Here is a 24671-nt window from a genome sequence, read left to right on the forward strand (position 1 = left end):
AACAATAATAATACATTATGAGGTAAGCATGCTCACCCAATAAGGATAAATCAACCCCTAAGATATACTTTGGCTCTTATGGTTTTCATTTGGATACGTCTAAAGGTTTATCAATCAACTTGCATTGTTGCCCATAGAGATGAGAATGACTCTAACCCCTCCATCCCAAATCATAAAGTATTTTGGTAAATCAATAAAGAATTCTAAAAAGCTAGTTCACAGGAAATTGTGACAGACTACAGAACAAAAGGCCCATATTTCGAGAGAGAGACAGACAGACAGACCCAGAGAGACAGAGAGAAACAGATATGGAAAAAGAGAAGGACAGTGAAATTGAGGAAAAACAGATAGTGAGAGAGACAGAGAGAGAAAGTGAGAGAGTGTGGCTTCACCTACCTTGAATTCACTTGGCACAATTAGTTTTGGAGTGTCCACACCTACCAAGGCATCGATAATACAAAAAATGAGGATGGACAGGATAATGGCAAAGTCACTAATAAGTTTTCTTGCCTAAAAGAAGAAATAAGATACCATTGAAGAGATTAATATCCATGAGAATGAAGTTTTTCTTTAAGTGGAAGATAATCATGTCATTGTCTCAGGGCTGTGGGACTGGAAGCATCATACTACAGTTTCAACAATGTATACATTATATTGTTGGAGACAGCTAGGTGGCTCAGGATGGAGAACCAGGACTAGAGATGGGAGGTCCTGGGTTCAAATTTGAACTCAAACACTTCCTAGCTGTGTGATCCTGAACAAGTCACTTAACCCCAATTGCCTTGTCCTTACCACTGTTCTCCCTTGGAGCCAATATACAGTACTGATTCTAAGACAGAAGATAAAAAGGAAGATAAATAAATTATATTTTCACTTGATTGCTCAGCCATAATGAACTGCTACCATGATAAAATAGGTCCAAAGTTAGAACTTTATCAAGCGGCAAATGGTATTTTAGTTCTGGGAGAATGTGGAGAAATTATTGTTATCTCTTTTAGTGGCATAACAGATTTTTTTTTACCCCAGTTAAGTGTGTAATAGGTGCTTTATCATTTATTCACTCATTGACAACATTTGTACAACCCAGTGGAATTGCTTGCCAGCTCAGAAAAAAGGAAGGGAAGAGGGGAGGAAAAGAAAATTAATCATGTAAACATGGAAAAAAATATTGTAAAATAAATAAATTTTTAAAAAGTCATTCATTTACTCATGAAAAAAGGAAGATAAAAATTCTGATCAAATAAGTCCATGGATTAAGTTGCTCTGTAAAACTATAAATGTTACTTTTTCTTCTCATTCTCTTCTCATGTTGCTTTTTGACCTTACCACTCAACTGAACTATGTAATTAGAATCTGTTACCCTAAAACCTATGATCCCCAGCAAAACTACAATTCCCAGCACTCTACTCACTTTCTGTTGTTAAGTGCTGACATAGACAGGATATAGATTTAGGGTAGCCCTGCCTTTTTTTTTTCCCTTCCAGTGGTGGCTTTGGTGGAGTAGGGATTTTTGAGAAGGTAGAAAAACTTAGTCATGTGGTTCTAACTTTATAAAAATAATACTTGAAATATTGGACATTAATTTAAGTCTTACAGAACCCACTTTCTCCAAAGTTACCAATGACATCTTAATTTCCAAATGCAGTGTTCTTTTTCTCAGTCTTCACCTGTCTTGACCGTTTGATACTTGTCTCCACACTCTCTTCCTTGGTAATACATTCTCTGTTGTTTTGGCATCTTTAGACACTACTCTCAGTGTCTTTTACTTCCCTGACTCATCCTTCTTGATTCTCTGTCAATCACCATCTATGTCCTGCCTTCTAAGTGTGAGTGTATATCAATGCTCTCTACCAGGCTTTCCTTTCTTTTCTGTTTATTCGATATTAAGTTCCATAAAGACCAGGATTTCCCCATCCTACTCAAATACTTTGAATACAGTAGATACTTAATAAGTGTTTACTGAATAGGTATTCAAAAGAATTTCCATCTATTTTGAAGGCAATTTTAAGAGCCAGACCCTATTGGGACCCAATTATATAATCCTATTTATTTACCATAAAGGACTTGTTTCACATAATCAACCAGTCTTACAGACCTGTCCTGGGGAGTATTTACTGCTTAACCTCTAATTCCTATCATAAAGGGTTGAGGTTAAGCTCATAAGAAAATTAAAAGGATTTTTTCCAGGCCACTACAAAGTCTATATCAAAATTCTTCAATTAAGTGTCAGACAGGAAGAAGTGTCATTTTTAGCAGGAAGTGAAAATATTTTAAACTGGAATTTGTAAAATATATGTTGTACGCGTACAGGAAATTCCTCCCTAAAGCATCCCCCAATGAAGTGAGGATAAACACCCTGTGGCTTGAGTTCTTATATGGGAGTGTTTTCTCTGAGTCCTCATTTTGTTAGGCAAACAAGTTTAGAAAAAAAAATAATTTTAGGATCATAGATTTGGATTTGAAAGGGGGCATGGAGGACACCTTATTTTACAGACAAGAAAATAGAGATAAAAGGGACCTGGCCAAGAGTCCCATAAATAATAAATATCTGGTGCAAGTTTTTGTTATTGAGTCATTTTCAGTCATTTCCAAATCTTCATTATCCCATTTGGGGTTTTTCTGGCAAAGATACTGGAATGGTTTGCCATTTTCTTCTCCAGCTCATTTTACAGATGAGGAAACAGGGTTAAAAGACAGCTTCCTAAGGGTCTGAGGCCAGATTTGAAGTCAGGGAAATGAGTCTTCCTGACTCCAGGACTAGCACTCTATCCAATGTCACCTAGCTGCTGTATGGGGTAGGACATAAACATCTAATTCCTTCTAGGCACCATTATTCAAATATATCAAATTTGTTCTGCTTGAAGACCTCACAAAAATGAAACATTTAAAAAATATGGAAATTGGGAATCAATTAGGTGGCTTAGTGGATTGAGAGCTAGATCTAGAGATGGAAGGTTCTACATTCAAATCTGTGTGATTCTGGGCAAGTCATTGATCCCCCATTGACTAGTCTTTACTACTCTTCTTCCTTGGAATAAATATACAGTATTCATTCTAAGAAGGTAAGAAGATAGATAGATAGATAGATGGATGGATGGATAGATGGATGTCGGGGACAGCTACAGAGTTGCAATAACGAAAGACTGGAACATTATCAAAGCAGGGATAATGAACATTTATTGTATGCAGCTACACAGGTTATAAAGCTTTCCTCAAGAGAAACACCTTCCCCTCCCCACGAATTTGAACAGGGGAGTTGACCAGTTCTCAATAGTTCTTGGAATTGTTTATGCAGCCTTGAACTGAGAATTCTATGCTTTTGCATACTCAGCAGGAATAGTATGTCACAAACACCTGGGAAGAGGAACTCTTTCCCATGGGTTCATGGAAGGTTCACTACAGATGGATAGATGGATAGATTTAGAAATCAAATCAAATCTAAATGAAGAGACCCTGAAGTCTATTTGCCTATCACCTTCTGTCAGTGACTAGATATGCCAGACCATTTGTGAGAAAATTCACTCCCACAAGATCTTATGCCCTTTCTGTTGAATTGAGGAGCATCAAAACAATTATAGCCAAACATCACCATTGGTGGGGGCCCATTTAGAACAAACTTGGAGTCATTTCTGGCTTCCTCTTCACTAATGTTCCACTCTTATTGGCAGAGACAACAAAGTGCCCAGTCCAAGGTGAGTGAGTGAGAGGGGTTTTATTTGTTTGTTTTAACATGGGCCTGTTTTTTAACAGAAAAGAAAAATGCAAATATGGTGAATAAACAGCTGTTGTAGCATATGTCAGTATACCCTAACTTCTTTCAACCAAGGTACTTAAAAGAGAGAATGTCAGCAAAAATGAACAAAAAACAAAACAAAATATCCATAAACTCAAGAATGAGTGCTAAATGGAATAAGTGCCCAGTTCTGAAGGTTTTTCTCCCCCCCCCTTCTTTCTGGAGGCAAGAAGGAAAATAGAAGAGCTTTATAGGGAGATCCTCATTCTTGACAGAATTAATTGGAAGATATTGCAATGAATCTAGATAGGAGCAGTCAATTTATATAATGATAAAAATACCAAACTAAAGGAATGATGATAGTAGGAGGGACCTGGGAAAGGACTTTCAAAGATCCAAAATCTATCCTTCAATGATTTAGCAAAACAATAACTAAGACACCCATTATAATCACCCAATTCACAAGTGATGCTATGATATTAATTATTGAAATAGTGAGAATGGGATTTAACAACAACGAGGAGCCAATTAATCTTTGAGGGGGAAAAGTGATTTTAATCTTGCTGACACCCCAGAGAACATTCTGTTTTCACTTTGCAGAATTACTGCTGTTGTTAAATTAACCGCGACAAAAGAATATTTCGCCTCCAGAGTTGTTCTCACTGGAGGGGATGTTGATGTAAGTGTCTAATACAGTATAATGTGACCTGTGGGCAATCAATAAATATAGTTATTTTTTTAACTTCTCTAAAACAGCTTCTTTCCCATATATTCTTTCCAAATGCTTGGTGTTCTGTACATTCCAAGTAATGGGATAAATTAGCATTTGCATGAAAAATTGGATATGCCCTTGACTCTCTGTAATGATAATTATAACTATTATGGTGGTTGTTGTTCAGTCGTTTTTCAGCTGTGGCTGACTCTCCATGACTCTATTTGGAGTTTTCTTGGCATAGATTCTGGAATAGTTTGCCATTTCCTTTTCTATATCATTTTATAGATGAGGAAACTGAGGCAAACAGGATTACATGACTTGCCCAGGGTCAAACAGCTAGTAAACATCTGAGGTCAGATTTGAACTCATAAAGATTTTTATTATTATATTATATCATTTATAGCATATATATTATATGTGATATATTATATAAAATATTTATTATTATATTATAATATGCCATATTTATTATTTATTGTTATAAATCATGCTATATAATTATCTATAATATAACATATTATATATGTTTATTAAATGTATAGTTAGAAAATATATCTAATATATTATCTAAATTAAATATGTTGTATATTATATATTATACAATGTTATGTTTTATTATATGATGTTATGTTATATATTATATTAGAAGTAGGAAATACAATTGATTATGGTAACAATACTGCACTGAAGCCACAATATAACATTTCAAAGATGGATTTTAAAATAAGGCAGGGCCAATGTGATTCCATAGGTAATGTGGTACTACAGAAAGTGGGATGAATTAGAAGTCCAAGGACTTGGGTTCAAATTCCCACTCTGCCACTAAATATGGAACTTGAAGAAGTCATTTGCAGCTTGGGTCTTGGTTTCTTCATCTGTAAAATGAGGGGGTTGAATTTAGATGGCATCTAAGAGCCAATCCAATTCCAAAATCTATAATCCTCTAACTTTATTCGGAGTTTTATTACTCAAAATTCCAGTCAGGTCTCATTAAACCTGAAACACAACAGAGCCCATCAGTACAATGAGTTTCTGATTTATTACGCATTTTTTTAAAGTTTTTCTCTGAACAGCTCAGATCCTCGAACTATTCACAGAGGAAGGTAGATATTTTAGAATATGTACACAGAAGATACATTTAAATAAATTGGTACCTACCTATCTGAGTAGGTAAGACAAAGAGGGAGCTCAGTAACTTGAAATGTGGTCTTTGAGGGCTACGCTAGGAAAATTTTATTTTCTAATGTAACTCGTGGTTTCTAAAAACATCACAAAGGCCCTCAGTTAATAGAAGTAATAAACATTAGGTTTACAACACTATGATATTATTTTCCATGTACTATACATGCATTATTATCTCCATTTTTATGTTTATTGGTAAGAAGGGAGGCTGTGGCAAATTTTCCCTGCTGGAAGGAGGACCTGAAACATCATGGGAAAAGGAAAAGAGGAATCCCTGCTGTCTGTACTTTTATAACAGATTTTTTCCTCCAAATAAAAATATACTGATCTTCCTTGCATTCTGAGAGAGTATTCTCTGTATATGAAAGGACCACTACTGAGAAGAACAAAGGGAAACCTCTGGAAAAGTCCCCTAGACTTAACAAGAAAGACTTCACATAAATAAGAATTCTCTTCCTAGACCTTCTCTGACCATATCTTTAATGAAACATCCTAGAATTCTACTGAGAATCAAATGACTTCTAGCTTGATGAATCTATTCTACATCCCCTTAAAAAATGAAAACTAAAAATTTGGACATTAGTAAGTCAGGGAAGTGTTGCAGTGATAAACTGGAGCCTAGAAGACTTGAATTCAAATCATGCCTCAACCATTAGTTTTGTGATCCTTTGTGATGAAATCACTTAACCTATTTTTGCCTAAATTTCTTCACCTGTAAAATGGGGATAATAATACTGCCTCCTGGGATCGTCTGTGGATCAAATGAAATAATATTTATAAAATTCTTTGCAAACCATAAATACTTTATAAATATGAAATTCTAACTCTTATTGTCCTTCTCCAGTCCTGGGACACCAGACCTGTTCTATGGGGTTTTCCAAAAGTCCTGGAGCATTAATGGGTTAATACTTAAAAGTACTCCAAGACTTTTGGAACATCCTATATGTAGTCTTTCACAAATTACTGCCAGGGGTTTAGCAATCTCACCCAGCAATTCCATTTGTGGAAGAAAGAAAATTTCTCAAGGTGGGCTAGATGTTCTTTTACATCCCCTCAAATACTTGGGAAATCGACTCCCCATCAATCATTTTTGTTCTGTTCTTTCCATTGTAAAGGTGATTCGCTGTCCTCTGGCAGAGAAAACAATAGCAAAATAAGAACAAGAGTTTTTTTCCAATTAACACTTATTATCTCATCATCTAATTTTCCCTTGCTCCGTATCATTCAAAAAATACATTTTGGTGGGTTCTTTGTGCAGACACATGTGCTTTTTCAGAATTAACTCAATCTTTTATATTTTTGGAATGTCATTCTTGAGAGTTTCCAACTCACACTGAATTCTCTTGAAGAATTTAAATAGTTGGAATACTACCTATGTTTCCTCTAAACCCTTCAAAATCTCGTGTGTGTGTCCAATGATGCCCAGTTTTCCTCTTCTCCTCTATCACAAACTCTAGGAAGCAGAAAGCTTTTCTCCTCAAGGTTCTCATCATTTCTAACCCATCAACTAGTTCCTCTCAGTTGGTGAGAATCAGATCCAAAACAGAATTCCTCTGTGATAGTTCCTTTGCTTTCTGAAGGATTAAATTACTATTAAGGCAAGAATAAATGTTATTAGCTGTACTGCTTTTAATTGAGAGAAAGCTCCAACACATCTGGGGAGTTGAGGTTTCCCATTACTAGTGAACCATGCCTCTTTGTCAACATGTCTTATTTGTAACCTGAACTCCTCCACTTTTTTCTCTTTCTGTCCAGGTGGTCTGTAGGGATCACAAAAATCACCTCGAGAAATAAATCTTGACAAATGGAAACAGCACCAAGAGAAAAGCATGAAATATTTTTGGTGTATACAATTCTTCTTATCTCTAACAGAGTGAGCAGCATGGTATAGTCCATTGAAAGGGGGTCTTAATCAGAAAAAATTCAACTTAAGTCCCAATTTTGACATTTACTGGCTATGTGACCCTAGACAAGTCCATGAGCCTCTAACAATCTAAGTTACAGAGAAGGTGTCAGTCTTCATATTTTTTAATCCTTACCTTCTATCTTAGAATCAATACTAAGTATTAGTTCCAAGGTAGAAGCGTGGTAAGGGCTAGACAATAAGGGTTGAGTGACTTGCCCAGGGTCACTCAGCTAGGAAGTATCTGAGGGCACATTTGAACTAGAGACCTTTGGTCCCTAGATCTGACTCTCAATCCACTAATTGCCCCCAGCTTACATTGTTAAAGCATGTGATGAATTTCCTGAACTAACAAATCCCTGTTTTTATATCAAGTTCATATTATACTTGGATGCCAAGTTTGTGGAAAGATGCTGGTATCTGGGGTACTGGAATTCTTTAAATGAGAATGTTAAAGGAAGGCTATACAACTCTACTACCCTTGGAAACTACTGCTTGTAATAATCCTGGGGGGGGGGAGGTTGTCCTGTTTCTGGCATAGGCAGGTAAGAACCATTCTGGGAATACTTAGCCCAGAGCAACTAGAACAACTGGAATATATATAAATATAAATACATAGTTTGATTGTTCTAGTTGCTCTTATATATAAAGTATATATAATATATATATTATATATAACACTATATTTATATATAATTATAGAATATATTCTATATATAGAGACATATAGATAGAGACATAGAGATAGATATATAGAATATATTCTTATTATATATGTTATATATAATTATAGAATATATAATGTGTATATAATATATAATTATATATTAATGTGTATATATATATATATATATATATATACACACACACACTTACTTGTCCTTCTCTCTTGGTATACCTGGAATGACCTTGATCTATCAAAACAGGAGACATTCTAGACATCTGCAGAGCCATTAGCAACTTGGGAATTATATCATCTCTGCACACTTAGCTAAAAAAAAAGCTCCCTTAAATTGATTGGAAATGGGATATTCAGCAGTTCTCAAACCAAGCCCACAAAACCCTTACTTGTGTTTTAGATAGCACCTGTCCAATTCTGTTTAAATAAAAAAGAGGACTCCCGCAGTAAAGGAAGGAAAAATGAAAGGAATAAATCGAGTCCCCACATAGGGTAAAAAGTTCCTGCCCAAAGAAAAATCCACAGGGACAAGAAAATAAAGATTTCAGGTTCTTAGATATAGAGCTGGAAAGGGCCTGAGAACTCATCAAAGCTAACTCCCTCATTTTACAGATGAGGAAACTGAGGCTCAGAGAGTTTCCATGGCTTGCTAGTAAGGATTTGAGGTGGGATTGGACCTCAGGTTTTTCTGATTCCAAGTTTAGAAAATGAACTAAAGAAAGAGTTCAATTCAAGTCTTTGATTCTGAATGCGATTGTTTCATGGATATCTACTTGAAAATTGTTTGAATCTCTGAGAAAGCATCCACAAAGACGTTCATCGAGGATGGTGTTTAACACATAAGTGCCTACAGTCTAGGCAGCAAAATTGACTCTCTTTTCTCAAGAAGGCAAGGAAATTTTTCTATATTCCTCTTCCTGAGGATGCTATTAGGAATCTGACTTTTTATTCAAATCAACTTGAACAGTAGTGCTTCTGATAGACTCCAAATCATGGCATCCTAAACTCATCCAGCTAGAATTGACTGGGGACAATTAGGCTAGCCCACCCCTCCTCCTTTCTTTAACCAATGACTTTATTTACAAATGACTTTAGGACACTTAACCATCTTCTCTGTCCTTTTGTTGTTGTGTCAGTCATGCCCAACTCTTTATGACTCCACTTGGGGTTTTCTTGGCAGAGATACTAGAGGTTTACCGTTTCCTTTTGCAGCTCATTTTACAGATGAGGAAACTGAGGCAAACAGTGAGTTTCTCAGAGTCACACAGCTAAGAAGTGTCTGAAGACAGATTTGAAGACAGATCCTTCCAACTCCAAGCCTGGTACTCTATCCACTAAGCCACCAGCTGCCCCTGAATGACTTTTAAATAGTTAAAGACTTACCATAGTGGGAAAGTAGCGACTAGTTTTGAACTTCTTCAGGGCCATAGAACATGTGTATGTACCAAGGAAGAGGATAAAGGACATAAGTGTGATATCAGGAACATATTTGCAGCTGTTGCCCATGAGCTCCCCACCATACTTCAAACACTCCTTCTTGGACAATGATGCCCAGTCAATGGTGGCATTATGAGACTAAAGAAGAAAAAAAATCCAAATTTCAAAATATTATATGAGACATAGAAATTTGCCATTTATTACCCCAGAGTGAAACACCGATCCTGATCTGAAGGACCCCCCCCCCATAGACCTCAGAAAGCAAGGTACTGAAACAAATTAACTTGTTTAAAAAGTAGAACACAGATTTTTAGAGCATGTTATTTTCTCACAAATGTGCAAACAACTGAATTGCATAATTGCTCTCCTATCAAGCTTTATTTTTGATAGGTGATTAATCATACTTTGCTTTATATCTGAGATTGCTGAATACAGACTTTCTTAAGGGCTATTTTTCCACTGGTAAGGTGCATTTACTTGCATTTAAGAGGTATGGTCTTTTATTTTAAAAGATTAACATCAAATATTTTAATCAGCAAAATTATAATATTTTTAAATCAGCAAGAAGGTACCATAATTTTACTTCTAAATTCTGTCATCAGCTTCTTCTCAGAGGACCTGAATTATCTAATCACTCCACCCCCCCAGAATAAGATTTCTCCCTAGCTTTCAAAATGAAGTATAGAATAAATAAAAAATACCAAAACAATATACATTTTTCTTTCTTGATTCAAATTAAAACATTAGTTTTAAACTCTTGAAGTTTCAAGGCACTCTTTGCCACCCTTCAACATAATTCTTAGCATTCTTAATTGGGGGTTGATGAATATATATGTGTGTGAGTGTGTGTGTATATATATATATATATATATATATATATATATATATATATATACTAAGTTCACCAACCACAGGTATTAAATGTATAATAATAAATGTGTAAAATAAAATACCTAGGACTACAAAGGCAGTAAATTATATTGAAATATATTTCAATTATTCAAATCCAAATATATTTCAATATAATTTGCTTCCTCTGTAGTCCTATGTATTTTATTTTACACATTTAAGAACTTGATTCTGAAAAGGGTATCTATAGGCTTCATTAAATTGCCAAAGGGGCCACCAAAACAAAAAGATTAATAAGCCTGGCTCTAAGGCATCCTCTCTTTTTTCATTCCATAAACATTTATGAAGAGAAGAATGTGGGGTGTCAGAAAATACAAAGCTTTGGTAATAGTGTACATTTACATACTATGCTATAAGGTGATGTTGAGCATTGTTGTTCATCCTTCATTTAGAAGAGGGCCAATGACTTCATGGAGTGATGTCTTGGCTTGCATGTAAATTGGATTTAAGTGGCAGTGTTGCACAGTCTCATTTTCTCTTCCAGAGTCATCAAAGTCCAGTGGCAAGACAGAAGTCAGGATAATGGTGATGGCCCAGGACATAGTAGATGACTTGGGCATCTTCAATGTCTGACCAAGCTCTAAGACTTTATAGGACCTGCTTTATTTGCCTTCATGTCCATTGGGACAAATTGTTCTCAACCACCCCTTCCTCCAGAGGAAGTCTTCACATGCTTGATGTACACATCCTCCTAACTCACTAATGGGTTTGAGGGCTGTCAGTTCCCTCAACCTTGTTTGGCCCATCTGTTGAGATTACAGCCTCTGTGCAGGTTACATCTTCTTGGAACCACAGGTGAGAGTTGGGTGAAAGATAAACACCAAAAGTAGGTGAACAATCCTGAAAATGGCTCATCAAGCCCTCACACCAGAGGTGCTAGTTGTACCTGTACATTCCATACACTCAAGAAGAAGAGGCTGCCATCATGCTCATTTTCTGACAATCAGCTTCCACTGAGGACAAAAGAGCATGAGGACTGGAGCCTCTTAATACTCTCTGACATTAACAACATCTTAATTATTCTATTATCCTCAGTTAATGACCTACACCTTGTACTTATTATTGAGCCAATTATTCTTTAGAAGATTAATTGAAAATTTTATTTAAAATTTTAAAATGTTAATCAAAATTAAAATCTAATTTTAACATGTTGGTTGCTTTTATTAAATTTAAAATGTTAACTTCATTTTAAATTTAATTTTTAATTAATAAATTTTGAGATATGGGATATTCTTTATGTACAAAATCCTGAAGGTATAAAAATCAATAAACACTAACAATGGATAATAAAAAGGAAAGTGATCTGGACTATTATCTAGGTCTATGGCATTATCTAGCATTAGCATTACTGAATGTGACAACCACGGTCCCTCTAGCAGGTAAGATTGGTCCCTGTGCTTATGAAAGTGACTTGTACTGGGACTTAGTGTCTCCCCCACAGAAGAGAATGAAAACACCAGTCTGTTAACCTGATAATTATAAAAGAGAGGCTTGTTGTATTCCAAGGGGATATAGCTAAGATGTAACTAAGATCAACATAAGACTTGTCAAAACAGGCACTTCTGGTGATTTGTATGATCATAAATGATACTGCCAGAAGCAATTAGGAAAGTTTTCTTTTGTACGTTTTTCTTTCAAGGGTTACCAAGTCTTGGGCCCCAAACTGAAGATCATAGGGGCTCAGATTGTATTTTCATAACTGTTGCCCTTTGAGAGCCAAAGGATAGGGAAAAGAAATGTAGAATTGATGCAATTTAGCTACAGATTGGATATGGGAGACTAGACATAAGGGAGAGCCAAATAACCCAACATGACTGGGTTAATAGTAATACTTTCAGCAATAAAAGGAAGTTTTGGTAAGGGAGAGGAATTGGGGGAAAGATAATGAATTCAGTCTTAGACATATTGAGTTTAAGATGACGTCCACTGGACCTCCATTTTAAGATGTCCAACAAGCAGTTGGGAAGTTAGGAGAGAAGTCAGGGCAAAACAAAATGATCTACGAATCATTTGCACAGAAATGGCCATTGAATACATGGGAGTTGGTGAGATAAACAAGAGAAATAGTATAGATGGAGACGAGGTCCTGGGATAGCCTTAGGGGACACCCATGGTTAGAAAGCATGCCATAGAAGAAGATCCAGCAAGGGTGACCAAGGGGGGCTCAGATAGGTGAGAAGAGAACTAGTAGACAAGTCAAAACCTAGAGAAAAGAGAATATAAAGGAGAAGAAACAAGCAGAAGCAGTTACTTCAGAAGACAACAAATGGTTGTCTAGAAAAAGAAACCATGGTTATGGGTAGACATCATAGCCTTTTAGCCATATGACTTTGGGGGTCACTGGGCCCCAAGGCCATGGTTGAGGTACTAGATGAGGTACATATAGTTTATAGCCCATTACCAAATAAACCATGCTGGGGAGTTCAGAACTATGAGGAATGCTGTGGGAATCACCTTTGATCTTAAAGAAAACCTCATTTCCTACATCTTGTTTCTCCTTGTTACAGATCTCTAGGCTGAAGGATACACACATAGTTTGTAAATGAAGGGCACAAGAGCAATAACACTTGCCTAAGATCACACAGATTTAGTGGTAGAGGAGAGACATTAGAAGATAAGATCTGAAGCATATTGGGGGACTCATTCAGTTATCTAAACCTTTCTCAAAGACATAAAATCATTGATAAACTTTAAATTTTCAGCCATGCCCATGATTTGATTAGTGTCAGTCAACTAATACTAAGTGTCTGCTGAGTGCCAGACACTGCTAAACCCTGAGAATACAAAGGACAATCTCTGCCCCCCAAGGAATAGCCAGTCTAATGGAGAAGACAATATGTAAACAGCTCTGCAACAAACAGGATATATACAGGATAAACTGGGGAGAGGGCATGAAGGTAAAGAAGGAATAGTCCTCCCAGTGTGGAAACACCCTCTATCAATGCAGATTGGTACTTTGGAGACTTAATCATAGAGAGAACTGCCTAGGGTCTTACTGCTAATATGTGTCCAAGGCAGGACTTGGACTCCAGAGACTTCTCTGCCTCCACTACACAAGCTGATATTCTCATTCATTTGAACTTTTATTATTTTTCCCATGGGCTTAGGGTGAAGAAGATAATTTGAGGAAGACAGACAGACAGACAGACAGACAGACAGAGACAGAGAGAGAGAGAGAGAGAGAGAGAGAGAGAGAGAGAGAGAGAGAGAGAGAGAGAGAGAGAGAGAGAGAGAGAGAGAGAGAGAGAGAGAGAGAGAGAGAGAGAGAGAGAGAGAGAGAGAGAGAGAGAGAGAATGGGGGAGGGAGAGAGATAGGGAGAGATCTGTGTCTCCAGTAGAGTAGTTCTGATGATCACAGTTCTCCCCATCTAAACAACAGTATTGAAAAGGAGGTATTGATACCAATGGTATATGATAAGAGAATTCAGATATGTGTCCAGACTTTACTGCTATTCTCTTCCTTCTCCTGTCCTTGAAATTGCTTACTGCCAGGCAGACTGTGGGAAGAAAACAGACACTGCCAGGCATCTGATTGAGACTCTTAGACTTCCATTAGGATGGCTGGGGCTGCCCACCATCTAAAGTTGACAAAGACCTGAACTATGGAGGAGAACTATATTGATTCTGAGAAACAGGGAAAGGCTGCCTAGTTGGATCCCAGACCCTCAACCATCTCCTTTTCTAGGAGCCATAAGAGGTACATACAGGAAGTTCTCATCATCCTTGAAGAGATTCTAGGGTAAGTGGAAAGGTTTGGTAGCCAAGTCCAGTGCTTTTTTTTCCTTTTTTCTTTTTTCTAAATTCAACAAATTACATGATCACAGTATGACATAAGGGTCTGAGTCTTCTGAATATGAAACATAAGTCCAGAGAGATGAAAACTTAGTCATAAAGTTAGAACTTTCAAGCTATAGATTTACTATTTTAAAATATTTTAAATAATATTCCATGCCATTCATTCAATAGAGTCTGGACTCAGTTGAAACAACCAACTTGAAACTATTGTTTTGCCAGCCCTGTCCCTCTCTACCCTGTCTTTGAATCATCAGCTTCACCTTGGGACTAGGGGAACCTGTGAAGAATTAAAATCAATGAGGGCAATGCATGTATTCAGGTTACAATAAGAGAAAAACATCAAAATCTTAACTGGTGCAGCTTCATGGAAGTCCTGTTTTCCTTCACTAAAACTTAGATGCCTGCAGACTGAATGGCCTCTGGTGGCCAAAGGGGTTACTACAGATTTTGGGAAGTCTAGATCTATGCATGTGCTAAAAAGAGGCTGCTGGACTAGTGGACTTGAGGTGAGTACCAATTGGCAGGCAACTCAGATCAGTCACTCCCTCGCTGGATAAAGAAGGTAATGACATGCTGCTTTCCTGTAGGTTTAAGAGAAAGAGCCTTTATGCACAGGTATACTGCAATTATGCACTACATGCCACAGTTGGTACACACAGATGTCACATTATATCTTACAGAACAACTTAAAATCAAGTGGACACAGAGATATTATTAAAAAACGAGTCTGAAAGTTATTGCATATATGAAAATTCTGCTCAAGAGTCTTCCAAGGAAGCAACAGTATTGGATGTACTTTTGTGAACTCCAAGAGCATAATTAGACAAGATTTCATGGTTTCCTTTTTATTAATCCTTATCTTTTGTCAGCATTAATTTTAAGACAGAAGAGAGGCAAGAACTAAGGCAACTGGGGTTAAATGACCTGTCCAGGGAAGTATCTGAAGCTAGGTCCTCCCAAATCCAGGTCTGGTGCTCTATCCTCTGTGTTACCTAGCTGCCTTCTTGAAATCTGCATCTCATTTCATGAGAAAGTACATAAATGACTGCTCTACCTGTCCATAATGATACCTTTATATTTTTCATCCATTGAGATTGTTCAGTGGGAATAAATGTATACTTTTGCTCAATTTAGCCTTTTTAAAAATTATTTAATTCTTTCTGGATATGATGGCATACACACTTCCAGCCAGTGGGAGAGACTAGGGCTAGTAGATCACTCGAGCTCAGGAGTTCTGAGCTGAAATGGGATAAAAATTAAATATGGCAACAACATGGTGAGCCACTGGAGCAGAAGTAGGTGGCAGGAACGTAGAACAGGTCCAGGTTAGATATAGAGCCCTTGTACCAATCAGGGTAGAATCAGACCTGTGAGTGGTCACTGTACTTCTAGCCTGGGACACACACACACATGCACACACATACATACACACACACATGCACACACATACCTATGTATATATATGTATGTGTATGTGTGCATGTATATATGTATATGAAGCTATTTATATATTATGGAAAGTATATCTCTCTATATACAGTTATTTATATAGTGATATGTAGTCTCTGCCTCAGTTTCTTCATCTATTAAATAGATATAATATTTATAATATTTTATATTATTATATATTATTATATATTATATATTATATAAATTACTATAATTATGTATAACTTTTGTTTATTTATAATTATTTATAAAATTTATAATTTATATAATATAATATATATAATTTATAAAAGTTATGATTATTATATTATAATTATAATATAAAATTTATAATATATTAAATATAATATAATATGGAAATAGATAATATACATATTATATAGTATATAATAATCAGTAATATATAATGCATTTTCTAATTGATTGATCAATACAATTCCAAATTCAAATTTGGAAAGTAAACTGATTTTGTCAGAGGTGGGATTTGTTTCACACTATGAGTCTTGAAAATATTAAATTTTGTTAAAAATTGGACACAATCTACCTCTGCAATCTTTTTTTTCATAACTCCTCTACAAAAATGTTTTGCTTCCATCAAATTATGATACTCACTGCCCTATACCTTCTGTACTATACCTTGTATTTTACCCATCTTCAAACCTTTGGTCATACATACCATGTTTCCCTGACTATGATTTCCTTCTCCTTAATTCTATTTCCCTATAAAAGTCTTCTCATGTAAAAGGGCTTCTTTCAAATATAACTTCCTTAAGGAAGCCTTTCCTGACCCCTTCTGCTAGCAGTTCTTTCTCCTTCTTGTGAAATCCTATAATAGCATGGCACCATTCACCTGGGTCACCTAATCTGCTGATTTACTGTACTGATTTATTGTGTAAGAGGCAGCTAGGTGACATAGTGGACAGAACACTAAGCCTGGAGTCTGGGAGAGATGACTGAGACACTGTGTCGCCCTGGCCAAGTTATTTAATCTCTGCCAGTCTCAGTTTCCCCTTCAGTTCAATGGAGATAATAATTATACCTACCACTCAGGGCTGCTATGGAGGATAAAATGGATAATATTTGTAAAGGGTTTTGCAAACTTTAAAGTGCTATTTGTATAAATGCTACCTATTACTATTAATGATTATAATTTTATTCATGTATATATACATATATATACATATATACATACATATATATGAATAAAATTATATTACTATTACTATTAAAATTACTATTACTAATAAAATTACTATTAAAATTACTATTACTAATAAAAATACTATTAATGATTATAATTTTATTCATGTATATATACATATATACATATATATACATACATATATATGAATAAAATTATAATCATTAATACTAATAGGTAATATATATATATATATATATATATATATATATATCTTCTGTGATTTCCAGATCTGCATAAAGACTACTTGGAAAGAAAACTCCTTGTACAGAAAGCTCCTCCCCTGACAGAGTTTAGCAACTTGTATGGTCCTTATGGGCTTAGGTAATGGTTTGAAACCCTGAGAGGATACTGAGAGAGAGTTCAGTTCAGTAAACGTTTATGAAGCTCCTACAATGTGCCAGGCACTGTGCCAAGTGCCGGGTGACTTGCCCAAGTTCACACAACCAGTGTTGTGTATTTTTGAGGCAGGACTTAATCCCAGGTCTTCCTGATTCCAATGCCAGCTCTCTAGCCACTATACCATTTGTGAATGTAATGGTCCAGATCCCAGCCCATTTCCCCAATTATTTGATTATGGACTTTTAAAGTATTTATTCTGTAAGAGCTACTGGAAATAAAGGTATAAGATGCAGATCATGCTTTCAGGGCACTAATCTGACAGAGAAGAAAAGATGAGATCTGATAAATGGAAGATTATCGAAAATGTAAAGAGATTTAAGAAAAGAGTTATGAGAAATTTGAGGTGGGAGAGATCAGTTTCAATTGGGTAAGGGTAAGGGCAGGCTTAATGGAGGAAGGTAGCATCTAAGAAAGGTCTTGAAGGAAGTGAGGAGCTTCAAAACATAACCTATAGCACCAAATTGAAACTCATTACGTGGCTCAGATTCTATCTTTAGTACATCTTGATAAAATCTCTCTTGCGTAGTTCTTCTTGGAAATCTCAGGTTTCCCCTGAAACCTTGGAATTTAGTTAATTTTGCTCTCACTCAGGATTTGCCCTAGGGCCATTCAAATCTGGTTCATATTTCTATCTTTACAGCAATGGGAAAGAGTTTTCACCACACAGGCAAGCACTCAGGTGAAAAACACATTCCATCTAATGCAGATTTGTTTATGTAAAAATTAAATGAACCCATAAATGGTCAATACATTACTCTCCTTCTCTACAGAGACCTACCAAACTCAGGGACCCATATAATGCATTATATTTACATTACTAATCTGAGTTTGAGGGAGGAGAGACCTTGGGTTCTTAAAATGAACTGCCCCTCTAAATTGTGAGAACCACTTCTCCTAGTTCTCACAGCTTGAGGACATTCTGGTAATTCATTCTAATAGCCTTCACCTAGAAATAGAATGAGGCAACTAAGTGACCCAATATAAATAGAAATACTGTATATGGGATAAGGAAGATGTGAGTTCAAAAACAGCTTTGGACACCAGCTGTATGATCCTGGGTAAGTCACTTAACCTTGTTTGCCTCAGTTTCATAATCTGGAAAATGAGCTAGAGAAGGAAATGGCAAACCACTCCAGTATCTTTGCCAAGAAAACCCCAAATGGGGTCATGAAGAGTTTGTAAGGATGGCAAAGGAGAAGCTTGGCAGAACCCTGCACCTTTGATGAACAAGCAGCTTGGTGGCAGTTGAAAGTCAGCAAAGGATTCTAGGCTGAGGAGAATTGTGGACAGCTCTGCCCTTCCAGCTTTGAAAGGGAAACAGAGAGGACTTTTCCTGGGTGGCTGAGGTCAGCCACAAGAAGGAGAAGAGAGAAACTTTCCTACTTATCTGTGTACCTGCTTCCATTGAGAAATTCGTCGTCTACTACCTTCCTCCCCCCTGCCAACAAAAACCCTAGAATGTAGAAAGGATTTGGGTTTGGACCCTCTCATCTGAGCCAGTCTGCTTCTTTCTTGGTCTCCCCTTTTGCCTTCTTTGAATTTGACTGAGATTTAAAAACTAGAGATGTTAGCTTAGAAATAAAGAAGACTGACAGCTAGAAAGGAGGCAGAGTCCTTTGGGACTTGGACTCAAACCTCTAGACCCAGCTGTTGGGGGGTTAGCTTGTCAGAGCATCCTGCTCCATTTTTCCCTTCCCTACATTCCTTTCCCTTTCCAAATAAAATCTTAGTACAAGTCTGATCTTGGGGTTGGCCTGATTTCATAACAAGAGAGAAGTTGGGTGAATTGAGAACAAGATTCAAGTCAAGCTTCTCCCTTGCTATCCTTACAAGTTGGATACAATTAAACAACAAAAGGAGAAGTAGAAATCCACTGCAGACATGTGGACACAGTTGGAATAAAGATACTCAAAATGGATATAGCAAGACAAAAATCAGATCTTTAAGCAGTCCAATTTTGCTAGGATGCTAAAGTATAGGGGAAAAAACCACATAAGATAAGGCTGAAAAAGATGCAATAGAGGTCACTCTTTTGACAACTAAGTAATAGAATCACAAGTAGGTAGTTAATAGATACACATACATATAGACAGATTTATAGATTTTAAAATTTTTACTTTCAAGCAAATAGGGACCATGGAAGTAGTTTTAGTAGAATGGCCATAGAAGTGTCTTGGAAAGATGACAGGTTGAAATGATACCCACTAAAGAGTCACTAAACTGTCCATATCCTTTGACCCAGTGACACCACTTCTCAGGCTACACAATATGAAATCAAAGAAAGAGGAAAAGCATCTACATGTATAAAAATATTTATAGCAGATTTTTTAAGGTAGCAAGAACTGAAAACTAAGGGAGTTTACATCAATTGAATGACTGAACAAAGTATGATTGATATTCTGAGAAACTTAGGAAGACACATATGAACTGATGCAGAATGAAGTGAGTAAAATAGTCATTTTATATTGTAACATGATATTGTAAAAAATGAATGCTACTGAAATACTTCTGAAATCAGACCAATGTGATCATTGACCATAATTCCAGAGAACTGCTTATGAAGTATGTCTCTCCTGACAGAGAGGTAAGGGATTCAAGATGCAGAATGAGACATAATTTAGACATGGCCAAATGGAAATTTGCTTAGATTGACTCTAATTGTTATAATAGTTTTGTTCAACTTTTATTTTATTTTCTTAAGGGAGGATAGGAATTCAAAATAAAAAAATAATTATTTAAGAGTTTAAAAATGAAAATTTAATTTAAAAATATTGTCATGACAGACAGGTTGGAGAAATAGTAGCCTAAAGAGGGGATGGAGTCAAGATGGCACATGGACCCATCTGATTTCTATCAAATTATCTCCAAAAAATTATGATATATTGCCTCAAAACAAATTCTGGAGCAGCATGATCCACAAAATATAGGGCAAAGTAATTTTTCTGCCCAAAATAACTTAGAAAAAAAATACAAGCTATCTACTGCTCTAGGATAGAAGTGGATCTCAAAGCAACACACAAGAGCAGACCCCACTTAAGCAATGAACCTTAAGCTCAGCTGAATCAGCAGAAAATTCTTTCAGAGCTTTTAGCTATGGATGGTATGGTATAAGAGGGGTTGGACAACTTCTAAGGAGATTGGGAGAGGTTCCTTTGCTGACTCTAGGTGCAAGAATCTCATTGCATTGCCCATACTCAGAACCAAATCCCAGTCCCAGGACATAGTCCAAGGGAAAGGAAGAGTACTAACACACACACACACACACACACACACATACACACACACACACACCAGCATTTGTGGCCACAGGGCAGCAGGGGACCCTGATTATAGTTCCAAAGCAAGAAAGAATGTTTGTGGTTATTTACAGACCAGAGAAAGGTCTGGAGAGTATTAAACACATCTTACCACCTTAAAAGAACTAAAAGCAAATAGATTCCCCAGAGCCAACTCTAAAGGTACAAAGAACCTGAAACTTGAAACAGCACTCCCTTCACCACAGTTATAGAGTCCAACTTTTTATTTATTTGGTTTTTTTAATTTTTTTATTTAATAGATTAATTAAGAAAAATTTTTCATGGTTACCTGATTCATGTTCTTTCCCTCCCCCTCTCCTACCCCCTCCCATAGACAATGCTCAATTCCACTGGGTTTTACATGTGTCATTGATCACAACCTATTTCCATATTATTGATATTTGCACTAGGGTGATCATTTAGAGGCTATATACCCAATCATATCCCCATCAACTCATGTGATCAAGCAATTGTTTTTCTTCTCTGCTTCTACTCCCCCAGTTCTTTCTCTGGATGTGGATAACATCCCTTCTCTACAGAGTCCAACTTTCATATTTTTTAATTTGGAAAATTTGCAAACAACAAAAAAAAGAAACAACCAAAATACAAACTCAGAAGAAGAGAACAAGGTCAATACTGCTGTATCCGAAACCACCAAGGAAAATGTGAATTTCTCTCAGGTTTCCAAAAAATTAATAGAAGAGCTCAAGAAGGATTCAAAAAATCAATTTAGAAAAGGAGAAGAAAAATTGGGAAAGGAAATGAGAGGATACAAGAAAAAGTCACGAAAAAAGAATCAGTACCTTGGTCAAGGAACCACAAAAAAATACTGAAGAAATTAGTATCTTAAAAAAAGAAAGGGCCAATTGGTAAAAGAGGCACAAAAATTCAATGAAGAGAACTCCTAAAAAGGCAGAATTGGCCAAATTAGAAAAAATATATACAAAAATGCACTGAAGAGAATAACTTCTTAAAAGGCAGAATTGGCCACAAGGAAAAACAGGTACACAATTCGCTGAGGAAAAGAACTCTTTACAATGTAGTATTGACCAAATAGAAAAAGAAATACAAAAATCTGCTCAAGAAAAGGATGCCTTAAAATTTTAGAATTGGGTGAGTGGGATCTAATGGCTCAATGAGACATCAAAAAATAAGCTCAAAAGAAAGAAAAAAATAGAAGAAAGTATGAAGTGTCTTGTTGAAAAAACAATTGACCTGGAAAATAAAGCCAGGAGAGATCATCTAAGAATTATTGGATTAATTGACAATCATCATAATAAAAAAAAGTGCTTAGATATTATCTTTCAAGAAATTATCAAGAAAGTGATCCTGGACAAATCACTTAACCCCCATTTTCTAGCCCTTACTGCTCTTTTGCCTTAGAACCAATACACAGCATTAATTCCAAGATGGAAGGTAAGGGTTAAAAAAAAAAAGAAAAAGAAATTATCAAGGAAAACTGCCCTGATATTCTAATACCACAGGATAAAAAAGAATGAATCCTCTGATTACCTCCAGAGAACCCAAAAGGATAACTCCCAGGAATGTTATAACTAAGTTCTAGGGCTCTGGGTCAAGGAGAAAATATTGTAAGTAGCCAAAAGGGAACAATTCAAATACTGTGGCACCACATTCAGGATAAAACAAAAAATGGCAGTTTCTACATTAAAGGATAATGGGACCTAGAATATGATATTCCAGAGAGAAAAGGAGCTAGGACTTCAACCAAGAATCACTTCCCCTGCAAAACTGAGTATAATCCTTCAAGAGAAAAGATGAAATGAAATAACATTCCTAATCAAAAGACCAGTGCTAAATGGAAATTTTGGCTCTCAAATACAAGATTTGAGAGAAGCCTATAAAGGTAAACAGGAATAAGAAATCAAAAGACATTCAATAAGGTTAAACTGTGTAAATTCCCAAGTGGGGAAATGATTCTTGTAACTCAAAAGAACTTTATCATAGGACATTTAGAAGTAGTGTACATAGAGGGGAAGGGTGTGAGTTAAATAAGATAGGATGGCATAAAAAATAGAATTAAGACATGAGAATGAGGAATGCATTGGGAAGAAAGGGAAGATAAAAATAGAAGGGGATAAATTATCTCATATAAAAGAAGCATGGAAGAACTTTTACAGTGGAGGAAGAACTTTACTGTGAACCTTACTTTTAAAAGAAGTGGCTCACCTTTGATCCAGTCATAGCTCTGCTGGGTTTTACCCAAAAGAGATAATAAAGAAAAAGACTTGTACAAGAATATTCATAGCTGCACTCTTTGTGGTGGCAAAAAATTGGAAAGTGAGGGGGTACCCTCCAATTGGGGAATCGCCGAACAAATTGTGGTATATGTTGATGATGGAATACTATTGTACTAAAAGGAATGATGAACTGTAGGAATTTCATGTGAACTGGAAAGACCTCCAGGAATTGATGCAGAGTGAAAGGAACAGAACCAGGAGAATATTGTACAGAGGCTGATACACTGTGGTACAATCAAATGTAATGGACTTCTCTACTAGTAGAAATGCAATGATCCAGAATAATTCTGAGGGACTTATGAGAAAGAACACTATCTACATTCAGAGGAAAAACGGTGGGAATAGAAACACAGAAGAAAAACAAAACTGCTTGATCACATGGGTTGATGGGGATATGATTGGGCATATAGACTCTAAATGATCACCCTAGTGCAAATATTAATAAAATGGAAATAGGTCTTGATCAATGATACATGTAAAACCTAGTAGAATTGCACATCAGCTACAAGAGGGGGTTGAGGGGAGGGGAGGGAAAGGACATGAATCTTGTAACCATGGAAAAATATTCTAAATTAACTAATTAAATACAATTTAAAAAAAGAACTGACTCAATAAGGGAAGGACAAAGACAATCAATAGGGTATAGAAATCTATCTTACCCTACAGATATGTAGGAAGGGGAGGGGATAAGAGAAGGGAAGGGTCTGATAGAACAAAAGAGCAAACCAAGGGAATATAGTGGTAGGAAATTAAACAAGGGGATATAGGATAAAAAGTAATATACTATAATCAAAATAGTATGAATTTTTAAAGTATCTCTAAAAAAGGCCTCCTTTTTCAAATACATAGAGAAATGGGTCTAATATATAAGAATACCAATCATTTCTCAACTGATAGTCAAAGGATATGAATAGGCAGTTCTCAGACAAAATAATTAAAACTCTCTAGTCATGAAAAAATGTTCTAAGTCACTATTAATTAGAGAAATGAAAATTAAACAACTGTGAGGTACCTCTCCACATCTATCAGATTGGATATTATGACAGAAAATGAAAATGACAAAACTTGATGGGAAATTGAGACACTAACTCACTGTTGAGGAAGTTATGAACTGATTCAATCACTGTAGAGAGCACATACCCTTTGACTCAGCAATACTATTACAGAGTTTGTATCTCAAAGAGATAAAAAACAAAAAAGGGAACGACATCTATGTGCAAGAATATTTAAAGCACCTGTTTTTGTGAAGGAAACGATTTGGAAAGTGATTGGATACCCATCAATTGGAGAGTGGCTGAGTAAGCTATGTATATGACTATAATGGAATACTACTGTGCTGTAAGAAATAATAACCAGGAGAAGCTCAGAAAACCTGGAAAGGTTTACATTAACTGACAAAGTGAAATAAGTAGAACCAGGACTACACTGTGACACAGTGACAGGAATAATATATAATAAACAACTATGAATAACTTAGCTATTCTCAGCAATAAAATGATCTAAAGCAATATCAAAGGACTCATTATAAAAAAAATCTGCTTCCAGAGAAAACTGATGGAATCTGAATGCAGACCAAAGCAAATTTTTTCACTTTCTTTCTGAATATTGTTTTCATTCAAGTTTTCTTCCATAAAAGTATTAATATGAAAAAATGTTTACATGATTGCAAATGAAAATCTACTTAATATAGTTTACCATCTCAACAGGTGTGG

The 24671-nt window shown here is 36.0% G+C and overlaps 1 protein-coding gene across 9 annotated transcripts in view; it reads right to left on the bottom strand.

Moving 5' to 3' along the window:
* SLC4A4 (solute carrier family 4 member 4) overlaps positions 1-24671 on the bottom strand; it is a 523229-nt gene that overhangs the window by 41906 nt on the left and 456652 nt on the right. For all 9 annotated transcript variants that reach the window (XM_056803353.1, XM_007495656.3, XM_056803351.1 and 6 more), the window contains 2 exons: positions 9596-9787; positions 397-510 (listed from right to left, as the gene is read on the bottom strand). In XM_056803353.1, the coding sequence (XP_056659331.1) occupies positions 397-510; positions 9596-9787 (306 nt within the window). The remainder of the gene's footprint in view (positions 1-396; positions 511-9595; positions 9788-24671) is intronic.

This window comes from Monodelphis domestica, chromosome 6, assembly GCF_027887165.1.
Source record: "Monodelphis domestica isolate mMonDom1 chromosome 6, mMonDom1.pri, whole genome shotgun sequence".
NCBI classification, from domain to species: Eukaryota; Metazoa; Chordata; class Mammalia; order Didelphimorphia; family Didelphidae; genus Monodelphis; species Monodelphis domestica.